Source organism: Grampus griseus (genome assembly GCF_964374135.1).
Source record: "Grampus griseus genome assembly, chromosome: 12".
Lineage (NCBI taxonomy): Eukaryota > Metazoa > Chordata > Mammalia > Artiodactyla > Delphinidae > Grampus > Grampus griseus.
Genome location: NC_139006.1, coordinates 38,950,334 through 38,972,457, shown reverse-complemented (window position 1 = coordinate 38,972,457; position 22,124 = coordinate 38,950,334). Strand labels below are relative to the sequence as shown.

The 22,124-nt window shown below is 37.9% G+C and overlaps 1 protein-coding gene across 1 annotated transcript in view; it reads right to left on the bottom strand.

The window, feature by feature from the left end:
- The window catches only part of MIB1 (MIB E3 ubiquitin protein ligase 1), a 119,237-nt gene extending 97,498 nt beyond the window's left edge, over window positions 1-21,739 (bottom strand). Inside the window, exons 1-3 of the mRNA XM_082667446.1 lie at window positions 21,442-21,739; window positions 2,415-2,586; window positions 479-608 (exon numbers count right to left, since the gene is read on the bottom strand). Coding sequence (XP_082523572.1) covers window positions 479-608; window positions 2,415-2,586; window positions 21,442-21,670 — 531 coding nt within the window. The 5' untranslated portion in view covers window positions 21,671-21,739. The remainder of the gene's footprint in view (window positions 1-478; window positions 609-2,414; window positions 2,587-21,441) is intronic.
- Between the last annotated feature and the right edge of the window lie 385 nt (window positions 21,740-22,124).

Here is a 22,124-nt window from a genome sequence, read left to right as displayed (position 1 = left end):
ATAACTGCTATAACTGACCCCTAGACAGCTCTACACGCCTCCTGAGAAGGGTAAGTTAAGTGGACTGAATAACAAAGTAGCTGCCTATTACCCCTCAGAAACAGACCTTTGGGGGAATGGAATATAAAACAAGTACATTCAAATGAAGTTTTAATAACAAGAAAATCAAGAGCATGAGATACCGCTTAGGGAGGACTAGCCCAAATAGGATGTTCAGAAAGGCATTCTGGGCAACAAAACGGCCACATGAAGCCTAAAAGTGGAAAGGTAAAATCTACTCTACAACCTTCTCACGGAACGCCAATATGTACGACAGAGCAGGAACGATCTTTTTTCTTCCGGGGGGAAAAAAATGAAAACTTAAGAAACTGTTATTGGCATTAAAAAAATGGGCCAAGAAATTCAACTACAGTAGTTATAAAATCTACTGAATATACAATATTCTAGAATAACATGATGAATCAAAAACAATTTTTACCTTTCCCCTACGTCCATTTCCTCCATCCTGATCTTCCCACTGCCAGTCCACTCCTCGTACCACTCTGGCACCTGCAAAGATCCCTCTGGCTGTAATCTTCTTAGATTTTCTACGAGACTCTAACAGAACCCTAAAAAAAGTATTTACTTTCAAATTTATATAAAAATAGGTAACAGCAGTTTATTTTTTAAAATAAGATTATAAAAAAGGTTATTCTGAAAATATAAAAGATTTTTCTTTGTTCTGGTTAATACCATAACAGCACGGTACAGGAACACTTTCCACGTTACACAGGTTATGATGATGAAGACATTAGTAGTTGGAATAATAATAATAACGGCTAACATTTACTTAGCTTTTCCTATACATAAAAGCACTTACAGAGGTATAAAGTCTGTTACAGTCCCTAAGATGAAGGTATTATTATTCATTTTACCAATGAGGAAACTAAGTCCCAAAGAGGTAAATAATTTGCCCAAGGTCACAAAAGTTAAATTGGAATGGAATCAACACATGAATCCAGTCTAACCACTTCAGAGTATCACCACACTCTTCAAAACTTTAGAGATGGCAAATTCAAATCCCTACAACTGTCAGGCAAGTACTACAAATGAGGGCCTAAGAAAGACAGCACCACAGCAATGACAAATGGCAAATGGCACTTGACCTCAGGCTGGGGAAAACAATAGGGAGTGGTAGGGACTTTGGTGAACTCCAGAGTATGATTTGTCTAAAGGGTACAGGTGTTCCTGTGCTTCAGCCAACTGCTGCCAGGAAAAAATGCAGAACCTGTGTTGACAGTCTTTGGAGCGTGGGGGAACAGAATAGGGTTAGAATTCATGAACCTGATTTTTCTGTGAAATCACCCGATTTTAAAAGGTTAGTAATTGTTCAAAATTTTAGATCACTGTGTAAGTCAAGTAAAATACATCTGTGGCCTGGATTTGACCTACACTAAACTGTCTCTAAAGTAGTGTATACCTACAAGAGACTACAGACCTTGAAAAAGATGCTGTACTCAACTATCTAGACAAGCATGGTTTTCCAAGGCCTTCTATCCCTTATTCTTCTACATCCTTCTCATTCCTAAAAATCAAAAAGATTTGGGGTTTTTTCTTCTGCTCTGCTTTTATCTCATTATTCTGTTCACTTTCAGAATATCTTTACTATACCCTAACTTTAAAAATTGTAAGCAAAAGACAAAAATAAATAATCTGTTGAAAGTTACTCACTTAATAAATGGCAGGACCAGGATCTGAACCAGGACAGTCTGACACAAAAATCCATTTTCCTATTACTCCTGCTGCCTCCTTGTCACTGACTTGATTCTTGCTCCTATGCATTAGTCATAGCTACATGAGAATACTCAATCATCTGACACTCTGCACCCATTCACAATTAACACCCTTCTCTCTTTGCTCCTAAGACACTTAATATACATCACTATATACAGTCTGAAACATCACATGATAATCACTGTTAATCAAATAATACCTTAATTCGTAAACTCCTTAAGAATAACGTCTTATTAATCTTCAAATTTACACAAGTATAGTCTTAATGCTCTGTAGTCTTAATAAATGTCTCTTGATTCAATAAATGGGCTCTAGTGTTCCCAAGATAGAATGCATACAGAGAAAACAATCAGCCTCCTTTGGGCCACCCTTTCATTTCCAAACACTGAGCAGTGCCAAGTCTCTACACTAGAGAAAGAACAGCTCAGATTATCCTGGAAAAATACATGTATCTCTATCTTCACAGAGCTCTTTTCTCACTATGTGGTAGGCCTGGTCCACATCTAGCCTGGTAATTGCTACTTCTTGACGAAACCAGCTGTCAGAAGCTATGTCCTGATCCTATTTTTAATGCTGAATGGTATAAAAAATTCAATAGAAACAAGGAATTGCAATTGAAAAAAAAAAATGGATTGCCATACCGCTCACTTCCTGGTGTAGTAATTCTATAAAAGCGATGCCTTAAATGATGTTTATCTCCATGATAACAAACTGTGCACAAATCATAATTTGTACACTCCGCACATTTCCATCGAATGCCAATGATTGGTTGCTGGCGGCAGGTATCACACATGGTTCCATCATGCTTGATGCCTATTAAAACAAGGATACACGCTTACATTAATTACAAGTATTATTTATTTGAATATTATTCCCTAAGGGAAAAAATAAGAACACAGCATTTTACAAAATAGTTCAATAAAACAAGAAATAATATTTCAAATGTACCATATATAGTTGCAAGATAACATATTGCAAATATTTTCACCAGTACAAATTATAGACTAAATATTTTCTATCCCTTCTTTTTTCACTAGTAAGAACACTTCTCAGTAGCACTTTCCTTGCTCTCATCCACAAACTGAAATTTAGGTTCAATCCAGAGAAAGAAAGAAGAATCCTTTATCACCAAGTAGATGTTTCAGACTTCAAACACACAAAAATCTTTTGAGGGATGTGAACCTATTCTCCAGGTAAAATTTCCAAAAGAAAAGACAGTTTTATCCTCATGATATCAGAAACAAACTATCAATTAACTTTAGCATTTATCCCTATGTATTGACAACCTTTTCCCCATCAACAGTAAACTTTAGACAATGATTAGCAAGCAAGTTTCCCAGTTTGGGAAACAAACTTGCGTTTGTGTTTGTCGTGGGTTTTCTTTTTTCCTTAAAGAACTAGAAGAAATTAACACTAGAAAAAGAAAACAAGCACTTGGTAATATAACCTATACTAAAAATGTTCACATGGATAGATGAGATACATGTTAGAACTATAAAAGTTCCACTATAAATCAATGAAAATAACTGACATTGTAGGGTAATAAGTTTGGGGAATAATGTTCCTTTACTATTCTACTAAGATCACTTGTTCAATAAATTAAAACTAGGAGTTTTTTAAAACAATGTGTGGCCTGTGAACATCAGTGTCACTGTTTCATGACACATGCTGTATGGTCATGCCCAATGTTGAACTACAAACAAGGGCTAAGTTGTCTGTACAATACTGACACTCCCCTAGATCAAGTTCTGGCTCTGTCAATAGCTATCTCTGTGTCCATGAAAAAGTCATTTTAACTGAAGTACTTACATATAAAACAACAGTATTTATTTCAAAATATTTGGTGGAGAGGGAGGGGAAGTAAGGTGCGTTTAGATGAAACAAGATTGCTCGTGTTGAAGTTGGGTAACAGGTAACATGGGGGTTCCTTATACTATTCTCTATTTTGTATAGGTTTAGAGATGTTCAATAATTAAAAGAAATGAGTCATTTTAGTTCTCAACTTCCTTTAGAACCTCAACTTCCTTTGGAGGAGGTAATATGTTCTTTAAAGGAAAGGTATGTTCTAAGAATAAAATGAGAATGTGAAGTACACGCAAGAACTAGAATACAACAGTAGTAATACTGTAGCTAAACTCTGCAAGAACTAATACATATTGCTACTTCCTGGTAAGGGGAAAAAATCCTACATAATTCATTTTCTATATCCCAGTTTAAAATCCCTATGAGTAAGGAAACCAGATTCTAAATAAAGTACCCTAGCTGAGATGGTTAAGAAGAAAAAAGGGGGGGAGGGAAGGAGGAAGAATGAACACTGAAAGGAAGCTGGGATGTCTAGTAAACTATAAAAGAGCATGACACCAACACCAAATATGTTTTATGTGCAATCCTTCTGCAGTCTCCTACCACACAAATGCCTGGCTGTAGAGACAGAGAAGACAGCAGACATCAGTACCTACTGATTCATTCAGTAACTATTTCTTTACTGCTACTGTGGGCAGGCCCTCTGCTGCTTTCAAATATCACTCTTGCTATGGTAGGAAGAACAGAAAGGAAGAAAATAAAAGGGGCTAGAGAAACAAAGTCAAGTACTAAGAAGCTTACACAGTAGTCCAGGTAAGATAATGGTAGTTTAAGCCAGGGTGATGATAGTGGAAGTGGAGAGAAAAAGAGTCAAGAGAGATTTAGGTCTTGGTGGCTATGGGTTAGAAAATAAAAGATGTAGAAGGTAACAAAAAAACAAAAAAAGTATAAATAAGATCATTAAAGAGAATACAAATGGCTAAGTATTAGAGATATTTAGGAACAAACAGCACAATAAACTGAAACCTAGAACTGCTCCCTTAAAAAACAGAAAGGGAGCCACCAACAAAAACATAAATAAGCACATGCTTATCAAATAATACAAGCTCAGGGCTCCACTGAGAAACTCATTCAAAAAACTAAATCAAAAAAAAAAAAAGAATCAGGAAACGTTTTTTAGAAATGGTGGATGAGTAGACCTTTCAAAGGAAGAAAGAAACCTCAGAAGAGCACAGAGTGTGTTCAATGAACCAGGAGCAGCTTTATTTGTTTGGCAGGATTATGAAATATAGTCAGAGACTTAGAGATAAACTTTATAGAGTCATGCTGGGAGATAATAAGATAAAACATAATCTCTGATCTGTATATTTAAATTGTTGCATTAAATGGGGAAAACAAAGGTATGCGATTTCAGAAACTACTCACATAAACTTACTGGCTAGGTAATGTTCAGAATCGAGCTTTTTAAACTACTCTGGGACCAATATTCTCATCTATAAATTGAGAAAATACTTCCTTTCATAGATGGTATGGACTGGGAGGTTCCCCCACAATCCCTAACCTCCAACGTGATGATATTTGGAAGTAAGGCCTTTGGGAGGTAATTAGGTTTAGATGAGGCAATGAGGGTGGGACTCCCATGATGGGATTAGTGTCTTTCTAAGGCGAGGAAGAGAGACCAAAGTGTCTCTCTCTCTTTCTTTTTCTGTCATGTGAAAACAAAGCAAGAAGGCAGCTATCTGCAAGCCAAGGAGAGAGCCCTCAATAGGGAACCGAAGTGGCCACCCCCCCGAACTTGGACTACCCAGCCTCTAGAACTGTGAGAAATAAATTCCTATTGTTTAAATCACCCAGTCTGTGGTAGATTGTTATGGCATCCCAAGCAGACTAAGACAATATGGAAAGGGACACTGTGAAGCTAAAGTGATATAATAGAGGTAAACATACTCTGAAAGGCGTTACAATAAAAGGTAAGTATAAAGAATTATACTGCAATTAATTTAATCTTAATATAGATATATTAAATGTACTAGTCATCTATTTAAATAATTTAATGATCAAAGTCATCACATACCCCAGGCAAATTCAGCAATACTTATACAAAAATTAAAGAACTCAATAAATTTCTCAATTTCCCAGAGACTGCATACAGAAAATATTCAATTATTCATGTGTGGATTACCCCCATTTTATTTTAGCAAATTATCTGCCCTCTCCATTTGCTAATTACTCTTTTATCTCAGGTTTTCCCCCAAAGTTTGTGGCTTCCCTGCAGCTGTACCTGTCCTCTCTGTTCCTTTAATTGTTTTCACTCCAGAACAGCAACAGAGGACACAACCGCCATGTGACACAGTCCTACACAAGAGTAGTTCATCCACCACTTCTCATTCTAGCCTATGGCTAATTCTGACTGCATCAATCATGAAAATTATCATCAGCCATAGGCCCAAAAGAAATTATACTCTAGTCTAACAGACTGTAAACTAAAATTAAAAACCAAGTTAAAAAAAAAAACCCACCAAATTTATAGCTGCACAACTCAGAGCTACCAGCGTTCACAAGTACTGCATGCTTCAGTCTTTCACAATATAAATCAAAAGGCCAAATCTATTCTTCCTTTTGGGGTGTATAAATGAATACACAGAGAAGGATTTGTTTGGTGTTTTTCAATCACAGAAGGATTTTTTTTTAAGTACCAAATAATCCATAACCTGGCTAATCGTCCCATGGGTTACTAAGAATTTGCTATATTTTGCTTTAAACCAATATATAACCATTCCTTACAATGTTCACTTTGAAAACATAATTTTGTAATTATTCCTGATATTATCTCCCAACACAAATAGCAAAAGTCTACAAAGTTAAGAAAGAAATTATCCTAGCTCACATAAAGATATTTTTTAAGGTAAATTCTAAAACCTATCAACAAAGATTTTGAAGAACTGTCATAATTGTCTGATGCAAGCCTAAAAATGAATTTTAAATTTTCATAAAATTGCACTTCTTAATAAGAAATGGCAAGAATCACAATATGAGGTTTTTTTAAAAATTCATCAATTTAAATACTGAAATACAGGTACACCCCTGCTTTATTTATGCATTTTATATCAGGCACATTCCTGGAAAACTGAGTGTATACTTAAAATGGAGGAAAGACGTGGCAGATTGCATTTTCCAAAGAAAGCCTCACCGATCTATATCCACCCCAAGTGCTCTTCTGACAAGAGGACAATGAATGACAAGTGGCCATCAAGAGGCGGGTCTGTTTTCCTCCCCACTGATCCTGGGGGGACATCTGCAACTGCCTTGGTTAATAGAAGGTGGCAGAAGTGACACCATATGACTTCTGTGCCACCTGTCTGTCCTTGTCTCTCTCTCCCCCTCAGGATTCATGCCCCCACATGCCTTGGCAGTTCTTTCATACTAAGTCTGGCTACCCTGAAGCTGCCACAGAGAGGAGACCACTTGGCGAGGCCATAAAGAGGTATAAAGAGATGCCCGAGGAAGCCTGGCTGTGCAGCCCCCTCCACTGTTTGACTCTCCTAGCTGGGGCCCTAGATACTGTGGAGCAGAGGCAAGCCATTCCCCACTGAGCCTCTCCAAATCCCTGAGGGGTAGAAGCCCTGAGCATATAAACTGTTTCACACCACTAAGTTTGGGGGTATTTGTTGTGTAACCATTGCAACTAGAACAAAGCAAGTTAAAAATAAGTTACAATCTTTATTAAATTACAGTTCCCTGCAGTACAGCGTAGCAAAAATGTGGATAAATTAAAGAGCTAAATATGAAAAAAAGAAAACCATAAAAGTGCTAGAAAAAATTGTTGAACAGCATCTTTTACAATTCTGAGTAAAGTCTCTCTAAGCATGACACAAAACCTAGAAGTCACACACACATATAGGAAGTGTATAAATAGAGAAAACCTGGAAACTCCTCCAAACTGCTGACAGTGGTTGAGGATACACAGATGAGGAAGGAGAAGGCACCTTCACATTTTTTCTGTATACACTTTTCAGTTGTTTAGCTTCATTACATACAATTTTCAATTGTTTAGTTTTATTATAAGTATTAATTTCATAATTTTAAAAAGAAAATACAAAACAAGAGATACCAACTTTATCCTCTTAAATTGGAACAGATTAAAAATAATATGTCCGTGTACGTGAAGATGGTGTCAAGGGAGCCAGTCATACTGCTGAGAGGGAAACAGAAATTGATACAATCTCTATGGAAGGTACTTGCAAAATGTTTCAAATGCTTTAAAAGATTTTGACCCTGTCTTCAAATTTTTTAAAAGGTACATCTCATGATACTAAATTGTTTGCAGTAAATAAAAATTTAACATAACATATTGAAAAGATGGGGATGCAGCTATTTATGTGTAAACTAAGGTAATCCATAGAAATTCTATGCAGTTATTAAACCATGTTGTAGAAGAAATGGTACTGAGATGGTAAACTATATTATTATTTTATAAAGCAGTATGCAAAGAATTACAATAGAGCACTTTGGTACATAAATTACATTATACATATAACACATGTGCCCAGAAAAACTAGAAAGATAACCCCCAAAATGTGCTTGACGGGATCGCCCTTTGGGGTTTTCCAAGTTTTCTACACTGGGTATGTATTAATTCTAGGAAGCAGCTGGGCGAGAAGGGGCATTTAATATGCAGTATAAGCATCAGAAATGCTGGTATATGTCACTTCTAAATAAAAGCTAAAAATAAACAAAAACATGAGGAATTCCAAGTATTTACAGAAACCAACGTTCAAATAGTTACTTCAGCAATGTGGTACACTGCTACTCAGAAGTTTTTACGTCTTTTAACCCTTACCCTAACTTGAGCTATTCTGTGCTTATGAAAAGAAAATATATAGCTAATCAGTACACTCCTTATTGCCACGTGCCTTAAGAGTCTAATTTGTCTTACCACAGGAAAGCATCATGACCAAAAACATCCTAATTAACATTAAATAGCAGTAACAGTAAATGTCCACACAGTAGTTAAGTTTCTGAACAGGTCTAAAATAGGTCTCCTATGCCATCACAAAAAGTCAAATACACTAAACAAATGGGTATCCAATACACACTAAGAGGTATATCCTAATTTATCTGCACAGCTCTTCAAATGAGTGCTGACTGATGAAAGGCATAGGGAAAATGTATCCCAACCTCCTCACTTGACCAGAAAAGGAAAAGCCCAGTTTTCAGCTGTTCCCCTATTTACATATTTTTCATCTCTACGTTCATTTTCTCCAAAATACAATAACATTCATGAGCTCATAATCTGAGTACAGGCTTTCTTTAAAAGCAGCCATTTAAACATACAATGATAACTGGTTAAAAAAAAATAAAAACTTCTACAATTCACGGTTTTAAAGAATACTTCAGGAAAACCACTAATGCACACAAAAGCACATCCAAATCCTTTCTTGGTTCCCACAGTTCAAATGCCAACAAAGCTACTGAACAGCTGTGAAACAGACTAATACTGAGAATTGGAAAAAGTAAACAAAGCAACCCACTCCACTACCAAAATGAGCAGTACAGAATTTTTAATGAGAATGCAATTAATTGACTTTAAAACAAAAGATGACATTTAAAGAAAACATAAAAAAGGAAAAAGAATTAAATGAACAAGGCCAACATTTTACTGGTCTCTTACTCTGGCAGCTTTTTTGTTTCCCCTTACTTCATCCACCCAATTCATTCTCAAGCACTCCCTTCCACTCTGAACCTCCTTAGAACCTCCAAGAGTTATTCCTTAAAAATTCAATAAAATTTAATTCCCTAACTAAACTCATGAATGCTTTTTCTCCCTCCTAAAGAATACCATACCACCCTAGAGAGTTAACACTCTTTCCCTTTGCTAAGCTTTATGAAGACATCTGCCACCGTTAAATGAACCACCTGATGATAGCTTTTGACTCATTCTAATACTCAAATGACCATCTGCTCTACATTTTAATGACATCTCGCCTAAATTCAATAACTTAGAATATTTACATAGCTTAAGTCTTTTTGCTGGCAAATTTTATGAGACCAGTAAAACACTATGGTCGAGATCAATAACCACAAGTTTCTTAAAAGAGCCAAGAAAAACAGCTCAAATTCATAAAGCACTGATTTATTTAAGTAAAATGTTAAATTTCTAGAGAGAAAAAAATGATTGAAAGAGAGAAGGTTCTTACTACAAGCAGTTCATTATGTGAAGCACTTAAACATGGAACAAGAATATGTGAATTATCACTTTGTATAAGAGCAAAAGAAAAAGTAAACAATGTAAATGTTCATTAACAAGAGAGTGAAGATATGTATTAGGTATACAATGGAATACCTAAAATGAACGCTCAAGAGCCACACAATTCAACATGGATGAATCCTTCAACCATGATGTTGAATTTTAAAATTATTCAAGAATACAGAATGTTGCAAATAAAGTACTATGCACTGTTTACAGATATATACAACACAGCATAAACGTAAAGAAACCCATGGGAATTACTAATTTCTACACAGTGGTTACTTTAGGAGAGGAAGGGAATGAAATTGGGAAGAAGTACAGAGAGTGTTTTAAACATTAGAAATGCTTTATTTCTAGATAGGTTCACATTTATTAATCACTTATCCACTTGGATATCTTAAATACTATGTAATAAATTTTAAAACTTTTTTAAAATAAAAAATAAGCATTCCTAGTAGACTAGTATAGTGCCTAGCTAATCCTCTAATCTTTTGCCCTAATTAAAAGATTTCACCTAACCTCAAAAAATAATTTACAAGTCATTAAACAGTGTTTAAAAGCAATTACTTGCTGTGGCATAACCGTTTGCTGATGTCACTCAGCCAACCAAGAATTCCTATTTCTGATTTATGGATTCATTCAATTTTAACCCCAAATCAATGTGACAAGTTTACAGAGATTAAAGAGGGTTAACCAACTTGAGTATGCATCTTATTCTCCCTGAACCATCAAAGTACTTATGGTTTAGAAACTGGCTGAAATGTAATTAAAATTCCTACTGAGGGTGAGGCCTTTGTGACCTGCCAGCTGGTTGGTGTACTCCACATTCCTTACTCTTGAGAAACAGTAAATTAGTGAAAATAGTATTGTTATTATTAATAATACTAACCACTACTTAAATCAGTACCAAGCTAGGTGCTTCACATATATTTTATTAACTTTCCCAGCAATACTAAAAGGTAGGCATTATTATCCTCATTTATAGATGAAGAAATTGACGATATGAAGGCACACCTTAGTAAGTGGTGGGCTCAAATTCAAACCCATGTGAGGAGGCTGATTACAAAGCTTGGCCTCTTACGCTTTTACCCTACCAGGGTTTTTCCCTCTACTTAGCTCTGATTTTTTTTTTTTTTTTTTTCTTTCGGTATGCAAGCCTCTCACTGTTGTGGTCTCTCCCGTTGCGGAGCACAGGCTCCGGACGCGCAGGCTCAGCGGCCATGGCTCATGGGCCCAGCCGCTCCGTGGCACGTGGGATCCTCCCGGACCGGGGCACGAACCTGGGTCCCCTGCATCAGCAGGCGGACTCTCAACCACTGCGCCACCAGGGAAGCCCTTAGCTCTGATTTTATATGAAGAATAATTACATATCTAGGGCATCATGTTCCCCATTCAACCTCTGCACTAAAAATATGTTATTAAATCCTATTCTAATATTCAAATAAATCTCAAAGAGATACATTTTTAAAATTGAAAACATTATCTACTTCTTAGTTAATTTCAAAAGTGTTGTAGAGTGAAACACCATCTACTTCCAACCAACTCCTGTTATGAGTTAAGGAGATGTCTTTGAAAGTGCCTCACCCAAAATCTACAACTCTTTCATCATATCTTTTCTGTTGGACAAGTTATTCCCTCATCTATTTTTGCAGCCTCTGCTACTCTACATTATTATAAGCTTGCATAATAAAATTACAATCATGCTTTACACAGTCCAAACAAAGGAAACAAGGTGTCAAATTAGGCATACAACTGGCAATTTTAGTAATATATTTGTTATTTTTAGCACTTGTTACACACGAGTAGAAAATTAATGAGGTCAAAAAGAAGAATTTTATCCATTTTATTTTTTTCCTAACAGATAAAAATTCATTTTTTCATTTTACAAGCAAAACACCTGTGTACCTTGACCTACTCCAACTTCATTTTACAGGTGAAGAATTAAAGTTTTAAAGAGACTAATGTTATAAGGCAGGGGGAAAAAAAAAGACTGACAAACCTAGATTTGAATCTCAGCCATCAACGAATTACTTATGAAATCTTGGGCAAATTAGTTCATTTCTCACAGCCTGTTTTCTCATAAGTAAAATGAAGGTTATCGAACAACACTTTTATGAAGTTTAAATGAGATAAAGTATATAAAAAGCTTAGCATAGTTCCTGACACATGATGGGAGCTCAGTAAATGTTAGTCCATTCCCCTAGTTAACGAGGCCACGTGAGAAAATCTAGAATGAACAAATACCTTGACTTCCCTACTAAGCTCGTGCATTTTCCACTACTCCATGATAAGAGACTGGGAAAGAGGGGCGAGCAAGGCACCACAATGTAAAATATTACAATCTCAAGCTTTTATGATTTATTATCACTAGCCCTGCAAAACTCCCAAAATTCAAATAATGATTTTTAACATCAAAACGTTTCTACCCCATTTCTTGATTTTTTCAGAACAAAATTATCATCAAGAAGATAAATCCATCCCAGGAGAAAGCTATATACTCTTATCATGAGTGTGCTTAGAGAATATAAACTAACCCTAACCACAGCAAGCATCTACAAAAGTAAATATGCTCCCAAAGGCAATCCAAAGCCAGAAATGAATGTCTGGACTACCTGCTGCATTCCATTATCTCCTCCATTAATTTAAACCCCACCTTATCTTAGTTGTGTCCTACAAGTTCATTTAAAAGCCCGCTGTTTAGAATTCAGAACCATTTTCCCTCAGAAACAAAGTTTTAAAGATAACTTAGGTACCAGACTATTTCACAAGAACTTATTTACATAGAGCTAATCTATGGGCAAAGATCAAAATTGTTCCTGTGTTCCTAGTTCCATCTGAGGAGGTGGTTTAATCGCTGTAATGCAAACATGATGATAAAAAAAGGCAAGCTAAATTGGTATGGGGACATACGAAAGTATATGAGTAAAGAAACGGGCTTAGGAGAATGAGGAGTGTTCTAAAAAAGCCATTTCCCTACAGATACTTAAAATGCATAAGCTCCTGCTTGGTGACAGTGCAATGGTTTTCAAAGTGAAGTACATGACCCAGGAAATATAAAAGATGATCCTCTGAAATTAAAGAGATAAGCCCACAATCTCTTATCTGTCCAAAATCCCAAAACTCTTAAGTTTTTTGTAAATGAGCAGGAAACTCATTTAGTGGTAAATCCTGATCTGAACAAACAAGAGGCTGTGTAGTCTTTATTTACCCCCTTAGTATAACCATTCATATGCTTCCTGCAGAAATATTGGTGTATCTGATGACAGGGTGCTGCTGTGGACCTGGAAGTGGGCATTAACAAAAGTTTATAAATTCAGTCCCAAGCATTCTGAATAAAGGGTTGTGGACCTCCATTAATACTTTTATATTTACTATTTTTCTTTTTTCTTTTCTTCTTTTTTTTTTTTTTTGGCCACACCACACAGCTTGTGGGATCTTAGGTCCTGACCAGGGATTGAACCCAGGCCCTCAGCAGTGAAAGTTCGGAGTCTCAACCACTGGACTGCCAGGGAATTCCCTATATTTACTATTTTGCTAAAAATCTATGAATGAAATTAGGTTATTAATTGTACATTATTCAGCTGATACTAGCACCCTCAGTGGGTCTCCACAAAAAAAAGAAAAAAAAATCACACACGGAATACAAGGTGTACTAAAGGTGAGTGGGAGTTTGACAGCCTGAGGGTCTAACACTGTTGCTCACTTCTTGCACATTAAGACGGGCTGCACCTATTTTGTGCCTAGTTAAGCAGTCTTGTGGAGCCCCTCCTAATGATACAAAACAACATGTTGATTATCTTGCAACAAAGTGCTTGAGGGTCAAAATTAAGAATAGTTCCATTTTTTTTAAATAAAATAAGTATTCCCAAATTGCACACCTTTTCTGGAATGAAAAGTGGTTGTTAACGGTGTGCTCCCTAGAAGATACATATATTTTTAAATTACACCATTTAATCTATCCCTTCCAGGTAAAGGTGATGTCTGACAATAAATAAAAAAATAAACGCAGTCCAAAAGAAACTAGAGTAAGCACCGTGAAAACTGACATTTGGAGATTCTTCCATCATTATATGGTCTTTAATGCTGAAACAATGTGTATCACCAATAAACTCTAATATCTGCATCCATAAAGGAAAATCACTTTTATTTCATTTTAAATTCAGTGGATTTTGAATTTATTTATTCACAATGTAAAAGTGAAACACTGTCCAATTCGTTTGTTAGAAATGATCAGCATCAGAAAAGATGGAAAATTACTAGCTAAATTTCAATAAAAATGTTTACTTAACTGGTAAATGGGATAGAAAAATAAGATTGAGATTTGGTAAACACATTGTATTAATCAGGGTCCAGTCAGGAGACAGGAAACCACACCACTTCTAAAAATGGGGAAACAATGAAAAATAGTATTATTAAAATGTAAGAGGCGGGGACTTACATGGTGCAGTGGTTAAGAATCTGCCTGCTAAGGCAGGGGACATGGGTTTGAGCCCTGGTCTGGGAAGATCCAACATGCCCAGAGCAACTAAGCCCATGTGCCACAACTACTGAGCCTGTGCTCTACAGCCCGCGAGCCGCAACTACTGAAGCCCACGCGCCTACAGCCTGTGCTCCACAACAAGAAAAGCCACTGCAATAAGAAGCAGGCACACCGCAACAAAGAGTAGCCCCCGCTCGCCACAACTAGAGAAAGCCCGTGCGCAGCAACAAAGACCCAATGCAGCCAAAAATAAAAATAAGTAAATAAATTTTAAAAAAGAAATAAATCATGGCGTATTAAAAAAAAAGGAAGAGGCTTAAAGGAGGGGTCTCATAGGGCTGGGATCCAGACTTTTAAAGAGGGGTTGCAACTGGCAGGTGCTAGCGTCACGGGGCGGGGGATGCACATCAGGCTACTTCTGATGGTGTTGGAAATAAGCAAACTGGAATCAAATACTGACACTGAAATCCTGCTCAGTGAAATGATACCTGAAGGAAGAGCAAGCAAAACAAGAAAGAGTATATCCCTCCCCACCCCCAGCCCAGCCTCAGGGGCAGGAGCGCAGAGGGTGAACTGAAGGCAAGAGACAACAGCTTCATAACCAGCAAGGACACATCAGAAATGCACTTCTTCCCTTTGGATCTATCGTCTATCTTCGTGAGGTCTCCTGAGAGCTAATGCGTCCAACAAAATCAAGAATGGAAACAAACTCAATTTAGACTTGATTTACTAACATACTAAACCAAGATTTCCAAAAACAATGAAGAAAAATCACATTGCTCTCATTAAAAAGAAAAATAATAATTCGATGAGATGAAAAGAAAAATACCAAAATACCACCCTGAGGTTAGATCCTTTCAGTCTAAGTCTTTATCCTTTTTCTACATATATTTTTCCATAAAAAGAACTTTTAGTCTTTTTTCAAACTTACATAAAAAACACAGTATTATCTCCAGTATCTCCTTGAAATCTACTTTTTCACTCACCATATATCTGATAAATATAGGCTAATTCTTTCATTTTAACTGATAATATTTTATTGTATAAGACTCATGCAACATAATATACTCTACATATAAATTTTCAGTCACTTCAAATTACTGCTTTTATAAACAAGACTGCAGTGAATTTCTTTATACATATCTCTTTATGGATGTGTGCTTGAGAATCTCGTGACATAACATTTAGAAGTAAATTTTCTCAGTTGCAGGATACATGAATTTTTTTTTTTTATTTACAAGATGTTGCCAAACTGCTTCTCAAAGTAGTTGTACTAATTTACAATCCCACCAGTAACTTGAGAGTTCTGATTTCCCCATATTCTTTATCAATGCATACTATTTTTAGACTTTTAATCAATCTAAATGGGGTGAAGTCTCTTTTTTTAATTTGTATTTCCCAGGTTAGCTGTGATTTAGCTGTATGAATAGATATTAGCTCTTTACTATTAACATTAAATCAAATTTTGAAAGGTAGAGGGAAATTTATATTTAAATTGATATAATCCATTTATTTCATTGCTAAACGAAAAAGCTAGCTAGCTGGCTTCTAACTTCTAAATGAAAATTTTCTCCCACACCAGGTAATGTAAGTATCTATGTTGCCCCTGAGCACACACATACAAACATAAATATTAATAAGCCAATTTTTCTCATAAAACAAAAGAAGCTTTATGAACAAGGTGAGTTTCAGTAAGATCTGATAGTTTAGAGATATGACCATGTCACATCTTCTGCCAAGAGCAGAGCTTGGCTTCAAGAGTGCAGGATGACTGGGACTTTGGGCCACTGTTTGGAACAAAGAAAACATAAAAGATGAAGAACCCCAATAAAGTAAAAAAACAATACCATATAGTAAAGGCTAACCAGCTGAGCTGGAGAATCTGACAGCCTCATGTGCAGCTCAATTACTTGCTTTGAGAGCAATTACTTTGCAAAAACTCTTTCACAGGACTGATATGTTTTCTTAAAGGAGGCTAAAGATAATTACATGTAATAAACTACCTGTCATGTTGGATACACACAGAAAAACCATTAATCTCCAACAATGTTACATTAAGTTAATCAAATAACCATATCACAGACTAGAATAAATTATTTAAATTTCCTAATCAATTTTCCCTCAGGAAAAGTAATACAAATGGTGATCATTTCTGAACTACTATACTATAAATGGAAGAGAGAATGATGAGGAAAAGCAATGAACTGGGTTTTCATCCCTACATCTGCCATTCACCAGCTTTGTGACTGGACAAGTCTCTTCATCTCTCCAAGCCTTCCCTTTTATCTGTGTTAGGCTAATATCTATCTAACCGCAGATCAAATGAGTCCAAAGTTCTTTGAAAAGAGCATTTTATTCAGAAAATATTCATCCAGAGCTATGGCTTTGCTAGAAAACGGAGATACAAGGAACACACACACACTCCTTCCTCTCAAACTAATAAATTCATGCAAAAGACAGTTACAACACAGCATACCTGTGGCAGTAGACAGAAGCACAGAGTGCACTGTGATCACACTGCCTAGCAATTAAGGAAGGTGGAAGAGAGAACCTGGTGGGCAGCTACCGGGAAATACATCCAAAAGCAATACCTAATCCAGAGAGATAAGGCTGTAAAGTTTAGAACGAGAATATATATTAAGACAGCATTATATTTGCAAACAAATACATATATTAGAAAGCTGTTTCGGGACTTCCCTGGTGGCACAGTGGTTAAGAATCCGCCTACCAATGCAGGGGGACTCGGGTTTGAGCCCTGGTCCGGGAAGATCCCACATGCCGTGGAGCAACTAAGCCTGTGCATCCCAACGACTGAGCCTGCGCTCTAGAGCCTGCAAGCCTGGGTGCCACAACTACTGAAGCCCACGCACCTAGAGCCTGTGCTCCGCAACAAGAGAAGCCACCGCAATAAGCCCGTGCACCACAACGAAGAGTAGCCCCCTCTCGCGGAAACTAGAGAAAACCTGCACGCAGCAACTAGGACCCAACACAGCCAAAAATAAATAAAATAAAATAAATAAATTTTTAAAAAAGAGTAGTGTTTTTTGTTTTTTTTTTTTAAAAAAGAAAGCTGTTTCATGTTCCTTTATTTCCTCCCCTTCTTCCTGCCCAATAATGTCAGTCTCCAAAACTGAAGACATATATTACTGACAAACAATGAAGGCTTGGAATCAGCTGAAGGGAAAAGGAAACAACAAAGAGCCTGGACATCTCAAAAGACAAGCAGTCACTTAGCATCCTGCTATTCAAAGTGTGTCCATGAGCCAGCATCATCTGCATCACCTGGGCACTTTTAAACTACTCTTGCTGAATCCCATACCTACTGAATGAGAATGTCCATTTTTAAAGGTTCCCAGTTAATCTGCATGCTTACTGTCCGTTTGAGAAGTACTGACAGAGGGATAGCTATTTCTTGAGATCTCCAAGTTGATTTCTTGAGGTCCTCAGTTGCTGCAATTTACAAGGAGTATTAAAACTAGATGGACTTTCATCACTTAAAACATTGTTTTAGCAGATGAAGATAAAAAAGAAGACATTTTACATAGTATTTAAAATAGATAGGATCTATAGGAAAATCAAGTTTTCCTTACAGATGCCATTAGTAAAAAACCTCTCACAAAATCTCATCCTTTCCAGGTCTGGCATCCTATTCCCCAAACATTGTTCACACAAGCCCTGTTTTTTCCTAAGACTCTGTCCCCTGATAACACTCTTTTCTCCTGTAGTTCTAGAAACAGATCAGAAGAGAAAGAGGAGGCCTCAGAAAGGCAACGCTGAGGGTTATTAAGCCATTTCACTTTTTATCCAGGGTCAGCACTTCTAGACCTTCAATTGAATAATGACGTCTAAGGAGCTGGTCCACAAATGACCTAAGAAGCACTCTTTGCTAGGGGTGGAAGAAAACTACAAAGAACTGCCCCCCAAACAGCCTGGACCAAAAATACCAGAAACTAGTTTTAAATAAACCTAATCATCTATACTCCTAACTTTCGTTATCCATACCCAGGAGAGTAGAAAGAACTTTAATAGGAAACCCACATTTATTTTCTCCACTCTTTCTCTGGTAACAATACAACACTGTAGTCAAGTGACCAAAAAACAAGCATTAAGTAAAAACACATTTCTCCCCAAATCCTATAAAATCAGTACCTAAATGATAAAAGGTCAACTATACCTACTTGATTACAGACTTCACAAAATTAACTCCAAACTTAATTCACCAATAACATATATATTTTCACGATCTTCTTGCTCACGACAAATTAACCAAATATATCTGGATACAAAATAGAAGTTATATCATTCAAATATATACTAAATGCTCCTCTTCTCAAGGTTTTACTATCTTAGACCATAAATTCAAATTTATCATGTGTCACCTGAAAGAAAAAAAAAACAAAGCTTCTGTGCCAAAATGTTACAGACCCCACATACAACCCTCAGACCAAATCTCCAACACACAGTAAAGAAATATCAGAAAGATTCAAAATGACTCAACCATTCCAGAATCCTTAATTCTCAGGAAAGTTTCACAGAATTTTATTTTAAAAGCTACCCATTTCTTAATTCCCAAACAGACTGCAATAAATTTTCTGTTCATATAATGTGGGTAACAAGTAAGGAACAAAGAATGAATAAGCAAAGACAATCTCAGTTGTCCTGGTAAATATTACAAGACTTTTAAAAACTAACTATGAAATTTAAGAACACAAAAGGCATAAAAATATAACACACACCTATGTACCGCCACCCAGTTTAAGACATAAAACTTACCCAAAAAATTACTACACTCCACTTCCTTCAGTTTAAAGAGAGCCACTCCCTTGAACTTGGCATTTATTATTATTTTTTGGTACACTTTTACCACATATGTACATATTCCCAAACCAGTGAGTACCAACCCGCAGCAATCATACCTGGCAATGTCTGAAAAATGTTGGGTTATCATAACTGCAACCAATGGGTAGAGGCCAGGGATGCTGGCCACAGTGCACAGGACAGCCCCCTCCAGCAAAGAATTATCTAATCAGTCCAAAACAGCAATATTACCAAAACTGAGAAACCCTGTCCTAAACAACAAATAGTACTGTTCTACATTTTAACATACCATACATTTTCTTTTTAAAGAAACTTTACTTTCTTGCTTTATTTGCTTAACATTAATTTTCTCCAGAAGTGTTTTTAAAATGTTTGCTAACAGAATCAGAGGAACAAGATGAATTGATACATACCAACAAATTAATGTGTAAAATTATCCTGTAAACTAAGATTTTTAAACCTCTGAAAAATACCTGTTTTTACATAAGATAACGAAACTATTTACACGACAGATATACTCCATACTAGAAAACATACAGACAACATGAATATCCCTTCAGAAATTGCTGTAGTACAGGATTTGTTACACTTTACTTTTACCCTGGAAAGATATTTAAAATTCCCCATAAACCTACAATTACTGATCCCAAGATGTCTCCAAATTATTGAGCTCAAACTTTAGCTTGAGCTAGCAGGATAAAATTTTAAGAGTGTGCAGAAACAGGAATATGCCCCATACAGTGTTGTAGGAGGGTAAATAGGGAAAATGTCTTCCCAAGGCATTTAGTCAACATCTCTCAAAATATTAAATATGTGCACTTTTTGATGCAGCAGTTCCACTTCCAAAGTACTCAGTACACATGCACAGGATATATGTACAAAGAGTCATTCAATGCATCACCGTAAATAAGAAAACCTGAAAGAATACAAATGCCCATCAACAAAGCACTGGTTAAATAAATTACTGCATCCAATCACTGTAATATTATGCAGCTATGAAAGAATAAGGCAGACATCTATGTGCTAACATGGAACAATCACTAATAGGTACTATTAAGTTAAGAAGCAAAAGTACAGAAAAGAATATAGTGTATTACCACTGGGCCTTAAAAGGGTTGCAGATTTACAATACGTTAATACATATGCTTGCCATGAGTATTCTGTAAGAACACACAAGAAACTGGTCCTGCACATAAATCCTCTGCAATGTTTAAAAAGCCAGCAAAGAAACACAATTTTATGAATTATCTATTCAAAACCTGAACTGCCTTGTGTTAATTTCCTTTTTATTGGTGCTAACAGTAACTATGTACCTATTTCAGGATTTGTTAGGTTTTGCCAAACTCAATCATAAAGCTTTAAAAATAGTTTATTTAAGCATTCTGAAAATTATCAAATTTTAAATTTGAAACTATTTCCTACTGAACAGAGTACCAAGGATAAATCTATGTGAAAATGAACTCGATTAAATTATTTTGAGAGCAAGCTTTCAGTTTATATTATATAAAAATCCTAGAGTCAATAACAAACAGTGCCCTGAAATTTGGTGAATCAAGAAGGACACTGACTCATTGCTGTGTTAATGGATAAGTCTCTGATATAACCTTACAAATGAACTGAGACGTTAAAAGATATCAGGTGTCCCCTATACCTATCTTCCACTTGAAAAGAGTATTTAACACAAAGAAAGGGTTCAACAGCTTAGGCTGTTTTTCCCTCTATTGGTATAAAGATACACAACGAAACAAAATGAAAAATCATTCCACAGGGTACTAAGTAGCAGCATTCAGCTACTGAACTCCAAGTCTTTCTATGTGTTAGATGAGGAGGAAAAAAGGCTATCGCAACAAATCCGAGGTACCAACGGCCCCTCGGCAATTGTAACCGGTCAACTAAACACCATATGGCAAGGCAAGCCTCCCTTCAGACACTCATCACTCGGTGGCTGATTAATTTCAATGGCTTATTAGACAGGCCTCTCTAGACCCCTTCCCTAGAGGAGAAAGAGGAGGGGAAGTGTCTGCGGTCTTCCCGGTGCTTTGTGCCTTCCAGGCTTGAAAGCATCCCCATGATGGTGCAGCCATCATTCCCCTTGGGGATGGGACGGAGGGAAGAGAAGAGGGGTCTTTTTTGTAAGTTTTTGTTTACCAGGTATTGAACCTAAAATTCCCTTTGACTCCTTCCCCGCTCCCTCCAGCCAGGCGCTGCACGGTAGGCGTTCCACCAAGGGCTTCTCCCAGGCCTCCCGACGCCCCCGCACCCCGCCTCGCCCCTGCCCCCACGCGCGCAGGCCCCGGGCCAGGTGGCCGCCGCTTACCCGTGGGCGCGCTGTCCAGGATACGCAGGTCGTAGGCCCCGGAGCAGCGGTAGTTGGCGGCGGTGCCGTTGTCCCACACCACCACCACCTCCTCGGGACTTTCGAAGCTCCGGACCGTGCCCACATGGCCCTCGCCACCATCCTGCTTCCCCCACTTCCAGTCCGGGCCGCGCACGACTCGGGCCCCGACCCCTTCCACCATCACCCGGTTATTCCTGGAGTTACTCATCGGGGCCCGAGCGGTGGGCTCCGCCGCCGCCGCCGCCGCCGCCGCCGCCGCCGCCGGGGGACCCGTGAGGGAGTTGGGCCCGGGCCGGACTCTCGGCGCCGGCGGGGGCGGCAGCGAGCCCCGGGGGACGTGAGAATAACTCACGGGGGCGGCGGCGCGGTCCCCTCCGAGCCCAAAGCCGCTCCCCAGCCGTCGCCGCCGCGCCCCCCGCTCGGACTGAAGGCCGGACTGCAGCAGCTCAGAGGCGGCGGCGGCGGCGGGCGGGCAGAGAGGATGGGGCCGTGGGCGGGGACTCCCCCGCTTCCTCCGGGCTCCCCGGCCGGGCTACAGCGACGGCCGCCAGGAGACCACGCTCTCCCCCGACCGGGAGCGCGGGGAGCACAGGGGGCCGGGGGAGGTTAACCCCGGGGAGACGGCGCGGGCGGCGGGCAGCAAGCTTAACTGCCGGCCTATT